A 13,254-nucleotide genomic window follows, 5' to 3' on the forward strand; every position below is an offset into this window, starting at 1 on the left:
TTGCATGTCTCCACAGTGAACAATGAACCAAAAAACAGAGAAAATTCCTGATGAATTTAAGTCATAGGGATCCATGTTTAACGACAGCAAAAACTGTATCAAAGCATAACTGTATCATGTGCAAAAAGCGAAACTCATCTTTGCTCTTTTCAAAGCCAGACTCCATTGACAAAAACAGTAATTTTACCTCACTGAACACAGGAGCTGCTGGTCCACTGCTGCCTCGATCAGTTAGTTTGTTTGTGTTATTATGTGAGTTTGGTGTTAAAGGTTTAGTTTGGATTCATCAAACTCTCACAATAACACAAACAAACTGTATAGACTGTTGGTCAATGGAGACTGGTTTAGAAAAGAGCACAGATCCGTTTCACTTTTCAGGTCTCCTTCAGAAAGGGCAGTCTTTTGGGGAAGTACTGAACATATGACTGGATAAATGGGCCTAAGATGATACTTCACAACTTGTGTGAAAGTTTGTAAACTGATTTTTTGATATATTTTTGCTGTTGTTAAACGTTAACTCCTAAGAGTTTAGGATTCTTCGTTCACCATGGAGGCATGCAAGAAAAACAAAGTTATCATCACAACTTAAACATAAAACGGGGTGAGTAACTGATGTACAAGTAATGATTTGGAGAGTGAAGTATTCCTTAAAACAAGTTCCAACTGAATTTGTGCAAACAGTGCAGTAGCTCTCTCCTTTTACTTTATGATGCCTGACATGTCATGCTCTCATCTATAGTCAGCATGCAGTATGGACACAAAACATCACACAATGTCCCCATTTATCGAAGAGCACTGGCCTAAAAATAGTCAGTGTACATGGCTGCCTGAAGATTTTGTCACATGAAAAAACAAAAGCACCTACTTGTTCGTGTAGTTGGAGAAGAGGCCTGGATCCACACGTTTTATACCCTGAGAGACACAACAGGAGAATATTTTTCTGTTTCGGTCACATTTATCACACACTTTAGGACGCTCTTTCTTTAAACACACACACACGCACACACACACACACAGAAGGAAGACAAGACGCCACCCGGCAGACGCCAGACAGGATATGATGTCTTCAGGCGTCAGAGGAGAAAAAGACAGATGCTGTCTTTCCTCTGTCCATCCCGTCCTGTCCGCTGCTCATGTCTGCTTATCTTTCCATCCTCTAACCCCCTCACCTCCCTTTTTATGTCTTTGTCACACATTCCCTGAATCACTCCCTATGTCATTTTGTTTCTCCCTTCCACAGATACTTTTAATCCTGAATAATTTCTCCTCATAAACTATAAAACTAGTATGTAGAACTGATAATCATATTGATATTGTCTAACTCATATAGTATACTAACATACTGAGTAAATCTGCAAACCACATACACTAATCAACAACATAAATGCAACATTTTTGTATTTGCTCCCATTTTTCACAAGCTGAAATAAAATATCGAATAGTTGACCTCTTCTCCAGAACAAAAGAGAATTTGGCAGTACATTTAAAGTCCTCACAACTGCAGACCATGTGAAATCTGAGACCAGGCACCCGGACAGCTCATGTAACAGTTGGTTTGCACAATCAAAGAATTTTGATCTTAAACAATCTTGCACATGAAGAAGCCAGGCAGTGGAGGTCCTGGGCAGGCTCCCTAGATTGGTTGGATGTACTGCCAAATCCTCTGAATCGACCTTGAGAGACAGCTAGTGGTAATGAAATGAACATTCAGTTCACGGGCAACAGCTGTGGTGGACATACTTGCAGGCAGCATCACAGTGACACGCTGCCTTAAAAAATTTTGACGTCTGTGGCATTGTGCTGTGTGAAAAAGCTGCACATTTAAAAGTGGCCTTTTATTGTGACCTGCTGTGAGGTTGAATGTTCAGCCAAATTCTCATGAAAGCCTGACCTTTGATGGTGGAGAAAAAGTAGCATTTTAGATCCTTTATTTCAACTTGCAAAAAATGGGAGCAAAAACAGAAGTGTTGCCTTTTATATTTTTGTTCAGTGAAAATATAATGTGTGTGTGTGTGTGTGTGTGTGTGTGTGTGTGTGTGTGTGTGTGTGCGTGTGTATGTACCTGAGATCGTAGTTTTGATGCTCTGGACAGCTTCATAATGGTGAGGTGGGGTTCAAACCCTCTGTTGCCTTCTTGCAGAAGACCCTGCTCCTCAAAACGACTCCGCAACAACTCTGCAATACACAAACACAACAGCAAACGTTACATAAAACAACAGTTTAAGGTCAAAGAGGAATGCTGTCAGTTGACATGATGCTAAAAGTCACCACATACAGACAGCAGAGATGTGACAGAGGTCATGAGATGCACTGAAGCCCGGAACATCAGCTGAATATCAACCTGCATTTCCTCCCGATGAGCCGTGTCAAATCCCCTTAATGGACTTTTGTAAAAGCCACAACAGAGGACACACAGACACAGATGGCAGAGAATGTGTCAGAAGACGGACAAAAAGCTTTTCACTCACCTCATTTGGACGTAACACATGAACAAGGACATGAACACATAGAGTAAACAACCCGCAAGGACAGACGCCCACAGACAGAGACGCACACACAGACTGATGGAGGCCCGTAGAGGTATTTTTAGAAGAGGAGCTCTACAGGGAGAGAAAGGTTAGTATATAATCAATATCAGAGGTGGAGGGAGCAGACGAGAGGACAGGAGAGTCTGACTTCCTGCCTTATCCTCATTTTGCTTTTCCACAACTAACAATATGGACTCTCAAATTTTTGTGTTTCATCTTCTTTTGTTTCATTTTTCATCTCTGAAATAAAACTGACAAATTAGACTCGACTACTTGGCGCTATTTCCCACATGAATTATGTTTAATAAATGTAATATATGTTCTGATGCCTCTGTTTAACAAATAGGTGTTCAGACAACGTACAAGTATTGCTGTGATTTTGGCCATAAATAGCCATACTACTGACATACTTCACCTGAGGCAGTTACGACAAAATGTCACCACCTAAACGTCAACATGAAATGAGCTATTATTGACCCTTTCACGCCCAGCGTCCCTTGGCTTGTGTTGTCAAACCTGTCAAGCTTTCACACCTGGCATGTCAATATGATGTTTTTAGAGACATCACTGAGATATTCCAAAGGAAATGATGGCAAATTTCCTGAAGTACAAGTACTGAAATATCAAGGACAAGGAACTGACTACAGTAAGCATTTGAGAGCTATATTCACAATATATATATATTGTCAGCATATTGTATATAAAGAAGAGATTAAAATAGATGAAAAGTTCACTGGACCCAGTGCTAAGTGTCACCTCAGGTCTTGACAATTTAGGACAAAATATTCAGGAACAACAATGTTCTTGCACAGCAGGGTAAGTCAATATATTGGTGTTTTTTAAGTAGGGCTGCAAACTGATGATTATTTTCATTATTGATTCATTTGCACTTTTTTTCCAAGTAATAAATGAATCATTCTGCCTATAAAATGTCAAAAAAGAAGGGAGGATGTACACTGTGCAATTTCACAGAGCCAAAGGTCACATCTTCAAATGATTTTAGCCCATTGCCAGAAAAACCAAATTATCCCGCTTTACATTTCTTTAATTTAATTGCAAACAGCCTCAAATGGTATACAATTTCTTAGGTTAAAACATCAGTTATTTATAATTAATTTTCAACTGTGTGCCTTACTAACGTTAAAGATAGCTAACATCAACAAACACAAGAGTTTTTGTTCATCTTTAATGAATTCAGCTGTGAGTGAGCTCTTACACACGGTTTAATCCATATCCAACATCTCTCCTGTTGCATCTTTGGTGAAAGTTTTGGCTGCACACACTCTGCATTTTGTTGTGAAAGCTTGACAAGCCTCTTGTGTCTAGTTTCGGATGTTAACCTAAGATTGATAAGTGGCCGTTCTAGAGAGGGGCTTAAAGTGTCAACTGAGTAAAACTGTTTCTATCGATACTTTTCCAACACACTTTACATTTGCTGCAACGTGCACTCAGTCGCTCAAAGGTTGGTTGTGTTTGATTGAGTCAATCACAGAGGTTCAGCCTCTATTTACGTTGGCTGAGAGGCACCATTTGTTGGAGCAGAGCCACATTTAATAATGTTGATGCTGCATGTTATTATGTCTTCGCAAGAGGACACATTCCCTCCATCACTACCACGCCCTTTTCGGCTCATTGGGCTTGTTTCGAGGTGGACAGCCTGGACGGTGGACGAGAGCGGGCGGCCACAGAAGGAGGTGGTGACAAACAGCCGTGATCAAGTCGGATAGATTTCTGACTTTTCCAGCAGCCTTCAGTCTGTACAGGAAGGCACAGAAAAACCCACATCCTGTTAGATTTGATTCTGATTCATTCAAATCTTATCAGATCCGTCTATCTGTTTGTTCAGTCTCCAATTATTATGATTATGTCAAAGTAACCTCTGAACATATTACACAGGCGATCTGTCATTTCTGTTCATGGTTCAACCTTTTACATGAATTCTTATGTTAAACAGCATCATATCAGTTTGCAGCTGGATATTAATCTGCTGAGGGAACCTGTCACCCTCAAACTACACAACATACATCACAAACACCAGCCTAACAGTCACACACACAACCGCTTTCAGTGCAAACAGGCAGCCGACAGTCAGAGCTATTTGTGTTGTTAAACAGTCCCTAAAATAATTAAAAGTCCAGTGTTAATATACAATAGACTACGTTTAGTTCATGATGAATGCATTTACTCTCTAAATACTAAACGTCACCATCAGCCACAACATGTTTTCTGTTAATAGAAAAAAACCTTCAATAAGACAAATAAATCCCAAATCTCTGAAATTCAACAAGAATAAAGAGTTTATCTGAAACATCATATTGTTGAGATATCATCTAAACCAGTCAGCTGTTTGATCAGCTGAGAGCCAGGCGTTTCCCATCCTGCCCTGGGCCTTCCCGTTGGTGGAGAGAAACTCCGATGCCTGGCTCTAAAATCTGTGTCCTCCTCGATGTAGCGAGATTATCGCCGTACCCTTTTGCATGACATCAGAGCCAAGAGCCAAGAAGAGGACGGACACGAATCTAACCCACATGCATTGCTTGTCGATCGCCGGTGACTGATTCTGCATAGAACTGGCACCGCTCTTAGGAGCAGAGTATTTGGTATGAAAAGCTCACAAAAACTCACAAATAACTAATTTCTCATATAAAGACTGACAATTCCGATAAAATGTATAACTTTTTACGATTAAAAAAAAAAAACTGATAGCCAAGGTAATTATGTACAGCCTCTGCCCTTGCAGCTCTATCTCTTTAAAAGCTTAATTTACTGCATTTCCTATTTATATGAAGCCCTGAGATGAAATGCCTTTTGGGATTTGTCTCAGCTTGGCCATCACTAATATGCCAAATGCAGTATTTGCTCTGATCTGAGCAGTTAATACAGCAGATGAGCAGCGAGGAAGTCCACACGTAAGCAAACATGCTGCTCCAATTCTGTATGTTCCGGCATTTTAATATAAATATGTGTGAGCATCAGGATGTCTTTAAGAGCCAGAATTATAGAATTAGTACTTGGTGAATCACATACGCATTCAGTGGGCAATAAGTGTGCCAAATTGCATGTGTCTCCTTTTATAAATCACTGCATTTTTCTTATTTAGCAAATGTTACTTTGTACGTGTGGACAAGTATGCGTGTGTGTGCTGGTGTCGCAGGAGCAATGGAGCGAGAATCCTCTTAGAAATGTTGGCTTAGTGTTGTTGCCAAAAGCACAACACACAAAAACATACACGCAAATACTTCTGCATTCACTCCCACAAATGTATATAGATGCAGAATGACAAATGTAAGAAGATAAATGAAGAAAAATTACATGCAAAACACCAGATATGTGTGAATATAGTATGCAGCTATGCACGCACACACAGAAAATCACACAAACACCCTATTATTTGACCAAATCCACTTAAACCGTTTAAGAAAAAGGACACGGTGGCACTGAAAATCAAATCAGGGCAAGTTGCAAATCACAGCTTACATCTATCAACACAATATGTTCTTTAGGGGTGCCACAAATTGTTGTTTTCATTTTTGATTAATCTAAAGTTTGTTTATACAATTAGTTGATTAATCATTTTGTGTAAAAATATCAAAAAATCAGCAGATGTCAGTCATATATTTCATGCTTTTTAAGACCTTTTCAAGATGATTTTTAGCCAAATTCCAGACACATTTTTGGACAAATAATCCTTTTCTTAAATAGCATCTATGGGGTCCCATGCAGGTTTTATGTAGGAATATGGTTATTAGAGTGAGTTAAGTTCATTTTCATTTTGCCAACAGATTTGCACAAGTATAATGTAAAATATTAGGTTCGGTGGTAGGTCAGAATTGTGGACTTTCCTGAAGAAATTGCTCAATGGAAAATTGAAATTAGATCAAATATTTGGGGCAATTAAGACCTCACAAATTCAAATTTAAGACAGTTTAATGACTTTTAAGGTCTAATATTCATACAATTGCATTTAAGACATTTTAAGACTTTTTAAGGACCCACAGGCACCCTGTGCTCATCACAAATACCGAGAGCCCAAAGTGACGATTTCAACTGTCCGACCAACAATCCAAACCCAAAAACTTTTCATTTTCTATCATAAATGACAAAAAAGCAGAAAATTCTCACGTTTGAGAAGCTGGAACGAGCAAATGTTTGACATTTTTGCTTGAAATGTATGTATTTGTAATTTATACTTGTATTTAACACCTGACTTAGTTATTTTTAGCTTGTTTTTATTTTCTACTTCTGATTCTTTAATTAAGTTTTAAATGCATTTAAATTTCCTTTTCTAATATATATTTTTTTCTCTGTTTCAATGCTTTTGAAGTTTTATGTAGAGTGCTTTTAATTGCCTTGTTGCTGAACTGTGCAATATAAATAAACTCTCTTTGCCTTGAAAAAACAATGAATCAATCATCAAAAAGTGTGGCTATAACTTTTCTTTCAATCATATAACTGATATACGGAGTAGTCGTTGCAGCTTTAATATTTTCACTGTTTGTTTTTATTCAAAACCAATATTTTACACACTACATGTGGCGCATGGCTTAATTTAAAGTCAAACAATTCTGCTAAACCTGCTCCCAAAATCAGTCCACAACAAAAATCAGGCTCAGGCCACCTATGAACTTTGAATGTGACTGTTAGAATAGACCCACTCAGTTTATCACACACACCCAGAATATACCCTTCGATCTCCTAAAGCTGTCTAATCTGTGACCTCCCATAGCAAAACCCTCCCGACATCCTCAGCTGACCCCGAGTTCAGACGTCCCTCCACAGGGACACAAAACAGAAAGTGCTGTATCACATTAACATCCTCTAATGAAATCTATCCCCTGGTGAAAATACAGCACAAGAGGTAAGAAAACGACATCGACAGCCAGAAACACATGTCCAAGGAGGACAGAAGAAGAAAGAGGGACAAAAAATGACAAAAAAGTGAAATGTTTACCTGCCAGACTGTCCAGTGTGTGTCTGTGTTGTCCGGGGGTCAGCCCAACAAACACCACCTCCTTCCTGAAATGACTGATCCCTGAGAAGGGCAGCACCAGGTCCCGCCCACCGAGCAGCTCAGCCAATGACAGCTCGACCTTAGCCAGCACGGTCGCCGCCCTATAACAAAATATACACAACATACACACACACACACACACACACGCATCAATTCACAACTTAATCCTCTCTCTCCCTCGCTCTCATATTACATAACGAGAGAATCTAGTGATTACTAATGGCACAATCTTCTACTTGATGCAGCTTAAGCATCAGTTTCATCAAATAACAGGTCTGGCACGTTCCACAGCTGCATTGATTTTTCGTATCTTAAAAGCCTTCGTTATTTGTAGCACTTTCTGATGAAATGTTAAAACTTCAATATACGGGATGAGGGTGTCTGGAGCAACTTCACCTACTTCCAGGGTGCTTCCATTGAGAATTGAGATATATCAAAAGCGGAGAAACTCCAGCAACACTTGTAGTATTTAGGACAACTTTATCGCAAGACTGACACGGTTTGGACAGTGGCCTTCATCAGGGTGAGAACTTCGGAACATAAAATTTGCTTTTTTTGTACCAAATATTCAATGTGGTAAACCGTTTTTTTTTTTTTTTTAATATTTCTTTAAATTCACCTAAAATACTACAAATTGGTAGCACTTTTCCTCATTGATAATACTGGTTAGGTTTGCAGTGTGTGTCGTGATATTTGACCACTACAAATGAAGAAAAATGTGCTGATTATGTTCATCGGGACAAATTTACAAGGGCAACTTTTCAGCCTAGACTCTATTTTTCCATGTTTTTAGTCTAAGTGGCACATAGGAACAAAGGTTTTTGAAATCCAGATGTCCAGAGAAAGAACACTGGAGCCCTAAACTGCTTCAGGCTGCACTGAAATCTCTGTAGGCTACTGAGCATCGTCAATTTACATCCACAAAAGTACTTGTTTTTGCCACTGACAGGCTCAGATTGTGTGTCTGACGACATTATGGAAAGGATCCCTACAGAGAAAGACCCTTTTCTTAGAGAGTAAGATCATTTTTATTCAACAGCCTCATATTCACTATCCCCAAACAAACCAGACTATTTTTAAATAAACGGTAATTATAGCATGTAAAGAGCCAGCATATTTTCAGAACTGAGCGGATTAATTAAGGGTTTCTTTCAACCAAACCAGAGTTGTTGATTGTTGAAACAGTAGAAAGATGAACCAAGATGTTTTCTGTGAATTTTATTTTGTTTCTGTCAACTATGACTGATCTGTTTTAGGATGATAAAATTACTGTTTATTTAAATGGAGTGTGGTGAGTTTGGATATGGCTGTTTCTGATTAAACAAAAATGATCTTACTAAAGAAAAGCTCTATCTCTTTAGGGATCATTTCCAAAATGTTGTTAGACACTAAAAAAACAACACTCTGAGCCTGTCAGTGGCAAAACAAACACTTTTAGCGGATGTAAATTGATGGTGCGCAATTGACCCTAAATGTCACACTGCAGCACTGTCACTAACACAATACCAATATGAAAAAATTGTCTGGATAATACCCTTTAAAATGTTACAAAAGAAAGGGATGAAGCCAGTTTAAAAGGAGCCATTTTATTCTGATTATTAATAAAAGCCTCAGACTACATTCTAGCCTAGGGCCTGTTCTCCTTCAACAGTGTTTTTAAGCTCATTATTGGAATCTAAACCTAAAATATTTATAGACCTATCGAGCAGCTTTCCTGGAAGTGCTGAGAGGAAGAGATAAAACAGAAGCAGCATCTGACGTGACACGCTGGTAATTAGTCTCTGCAGAACTCTGCATCCCTGTCTTCAAGCAGTAACTTTAGACTGTGCATTCATTACTACAACTAGGGCTGCAGAATATGAGGAAAATATTCAATAAAGTTGTTGAATATGGCTATAATGATATTACTTGCGAGTTATAAACAGATATTAAAGTGCCCTTGGTTCTGTATTTCTGCTGCTTTCAGTATACAGCTAAAATAAAACAAATGCATTGTTGAATTAAAAAAATAAATGTATGTATTAGAAATTATTTCCATCTTTTTTTCATTGAACAAATTGAACACTAAAGTGAAAAAAGGCACTGTTAAAAAAGAATGAAGACACATTTTAAACTGCAGTTTTCTATAGATACTCTCTTTCAAAATATCCCAGAGTGCTTTCAGTGTGTTTATCTCATAAGCTGAAATTGCGATTACAGTAATAACAAAACAAAACTACATCCCTAACTACAACAAACATGAGCAGGGCCCTGTTCGACTTTCTGACGTGAACACGTACAGCATCACAGAGACTGAATTGGACAGCAAGAGAAAATAAGATTGTTGCAGTAAACTAATTTGAGGACTACTCTGTTATTTCAGTATCTTAGCATTAATGTGTGTTATGTCCTTGGGGAGCAATAAGAAAAATGGAGAAACCAGGACAAAAAAAAAAGACCGATCTTATCCTATTCTATCCTGCATCAAAGGTTACACATCACAACAAACACTCCCTGTAGAAATACAGTGTACAGCACAGATCTGTGTGTGTGCACTTACGTCAAAAAGCTGATTAGTATTCAGCTGCATGGATGACTGTTTGTGCATCAGCGAGCGGCAAATCAATATTGCAATATATACAGTCTTCTGCATTCACTGTTATCGATACACTAGCACCAGTATTGGAATACATTTTGAACTTTGAACTGTTCAATTTTCTGGCAGCTCAGTCTTAAACAGTTAATGAGCTGTTTGGTATTCAAGCAGTGACTCATCTTCATGCTGTTGAGTGTGTTATGTATGGCACAAATTCAATGTAATTCGGCGCACACCGTTTCATCTCAGCTGACTGGCAAATCAGTAAAACTGAAACTGCTTTATAAAAAACAACCAAAAAAACAACATTATTTGTGAAACCACAGGATGCATTTTCCTCTTCATATTATGATGTCTTGTATGGAAGCCATGCTCGATGTTTTGTGTGTCAGCAATTATCGTGTCCGGATGCCTCTGTCAGCCCCTCCCGGATGTCACGATGTTAAGATTGCAACAATTAATGCCATTTCAAACACTTCCCATGAAATTCATGTGACCTTGCAATTTTGTCCAATCAGCACATCTTTTTTTTGTAAATATGACCATTTCCTGTGTGTTTCACCAATCGCATACATAACGTTACCAAACGTACTTTATAGTTTGTGGTTGTGACGATGCAGACTTGTGCAACACGAATGTCTCACGTTTACTAACAAAAATTACTGCTAAATACCATGCAAGGCAATTCCCTGATGTTTTGCATGAAAGCAGGGGTAAACTGTTTTGTTCCTGTGCGCAGAGTTGTGGTGGAACACAAACGACATCTATTGACGAACACACCCAAGAATAATTGAAACATGGACGACAAACAAGACAAATCACCCTTACAGAGACTGTTGCGTCCAGATCTAGAAAAAGCACAGGTGTAATTGACATTAATAATGGCCTCACTCTACTCAGATGAGCCAGTTCCAGGGTTCAGTTATCGTGCACAGGGGCTCTCTGTCGCTGCACAAAATCATCATTAATGTAAATACTAACACCCGTGCCTATCCTGCTACAACTCAGAAATATCTGCTGTGAAAAAGTTTGATTGTTTGAAACAAATTCACTGTATCGAAGCTTTAAATGCTTGAAATTCACCACAAAAATGCTAAAGCCCCAATTATTGACTGCACTTATTTTCCCCAGTTTTTGAGTTATTTATGACATTTTAGAGCTGTGACAGTGTGTGTAAATATTACTGAGCCAATTAGGGACCAGCAGGTGCATCAATGTGTGAATGTGTTGTGTTTGTTTTGTTTGTGTTTGTGTGCATCCACTCACAGGTCTACTTGCTCCTGACTGGCGAGATGAGTGACTAACAGCGTGATGTGCAGAGTTGGGACAGGGATCATGGCTTTGGCCAGCAGGGGCTCCTGCTGAAGCACCGCCTCTTGGACCTTGGTCACAGCTGAACTGATCTGTCATTGGATAAATGTAAATTCAATCAACAGCAGCCGGCTGATGCTGTCACATACAGTGATACAGCGTACAGCTCGTTTTCTCGTCCTTCATCACCAATCTTCACTTTCTGAGAACTATATACTATTATGCATCCAAAAAACATCTATAAAAATGAACAGCGTGGTAGCCACTCCAGGCTAGTAAAAGGTACTAGGTGTTTAAAAGGGACTAGGCTTATATTTGAAGTTTTAGGATATTTTTGTTAAAATGTTGGAGGTGAAAGCACAGATTGTTTTGACTTTTGGGTAGTTGGTTTAAGTGCAAACATGCAAACATGAATGATATTGTGAATTTGGTTGCTACTGGAGCTGAAACAACCAGGCGATTCACTGATGAATTTAATGATTTTAAAATCATTGCAAAACTTAGACATGAATTGAAAAGTACATGCAATTTTGTAAAAATGGGATACAGTGAGCACAAATTCCAGCATGATTCTTAAAGCAAACAATTAAGTGGACATTTTTTTACCTGTGTGTTGGTGATAGGGATGGAGACAAAGTAGTTGGGTCGCTTGCTCTCTTTCTTTTTCTTCGTCTTCTTCTCTGAATCTTCCTCACTGTCCACTTTCCCTCCACTGTCTCCTCTCTTCCTCTTTCTCTTCTTCTGAGTTGACTCTGAGCTGCAGACTAGAGGAAGAGAAAACATACTTTACACTTGAAATAAGTAAAAGACTTAATTCAAAGATTATATCATAATAATTTTAGGAATATACACACATCCAAGCTCTTTCCATGTGGTGGGGCTGGTGAGAGAAAACGGAAGCTCTGACATTAAATTCTCAGAAGGATCTGCAGACTTAATTTGTTTCTTCAGTAATTTCATCTTCTCCCTCCTCATCTTCCTCTTCATCTTCTTCTCACTTGATCCTGCTGAGAGAAAAGAAATACATTTATTTATTATTTATTTATATTTAGAAACCAAGAGAACCTCCTTACTCTCCACATTAATAGTATAAAGCAATAGTATACGCAGTTTAAGCAGAGATTTGTGTATACACATTGACAGGCACGTTAAGTTTCTGTGTCAAATACACAAAAACTTTCTGGATGATACATTAATTTAATTATTTATTAATTTATTTATTTTACTGAAACATTTCATTGCATGATAACAGCTACATTTAATAAAGCCCTCCTGAACAAGAGAATTGCAAATTTATTAATAACGTACAGGCTTCTTGGACTTTTACTGCTCATACATGAGATTAAAAACACTTTAACACCTGGACTGACATCTGTTTTCTTGTGTTGCATTCAGATGCCTTTTTCCAGAATTTAACCAGAAAAAATCTGGTTTGATATCTTTCAGAAACTCGGAATTGCTAAAATGTATTGATATCAGTGCCATTATTAATTGTGCTTATCAGTTTGGCACTTATTTTAACAAAATCTACTTATTCATTTATTGACTATGTATATATTGTAGTCTGTTTCACAGTATTACAGCTTCATATATCATTTCATTATTTTTAACATATTTATTAATTATTTTACTTTGTACTGTTATCTCATCATTTACCACTCATTTAAAGTTTAGGTATTTTAATTTTTTTATCTTTTTTANTCATATATCATTTCATTATTTTTAACATATTTATTAATTATTTTACTTTGTACTGTTATCTCATCATTTACCACTCATTTAAAGTTTAGGTATTTTAATTTTTTTATCTTTTTTATTATTACTATTAT

The 13,254-nt window shown here is 37.9% G+C and overlaps 1 protein-coding gene across 2 annotated transcripts in view; it reads right to left on the minus strand.

Moving 5' to 3' along the window:
• Nucleotides 1–13,254, minus strand: part of LOC121955533 (A-kinase anchor protein 7-like) — a 65,581-nt gene that overhangs the window by 48,496 nt on the left and 3,831 nt on the right. The window contains exons 3-8 of one of the 2 annotated variants that reach the window (XM_042503539.1): nucleotides 12,280–12,429; nucleotides 12,032–12,189; nucleotides 11,381–11,517; nucleotides 7,480–7,640; nucleotides 2,063–2,175; nucleotides 866–912 (exon numbers count right to left, since the gene is read on the minus strand). In XM_042503539.1, the coding sequence (XP_042359473.1) occupies nucleotides 866–912; nucleotides 2,063–2,175; nucleotides 7,480–7,640; nucleotides 11,381–11,517; nucleotides 12,032–12,189; nucleotides 12,280–12,429 (766 nt within the window). Of the gene's footprint in view, nucleotides 1–865; nucleotides 913–2,062; nucleotides 2,176–7,479; nucleotides 7,641–11,380; nucleotides 11,518–12,031; nucleotides 12,190–12,279; nucleotides 12,433–13,254 lie in introns of both variants that reach the window. The other variant, XM_042503538.1, reaches the window with a different exon arrangement.

Source organism: Plectropomus leopardus, chromosome 16, assembly GCF_008729295.1.
Source record: "Plectropomus leopardus isolate mb chromosome 16, YSFRI_Pleo_2.0, whole genome shotgun sequence".
NCBI lineage: Eukaryota > Metazoa > Chordata > Actinopteri > Perciformes > Serranidae > Plectropomus > Plectropomus leopardus.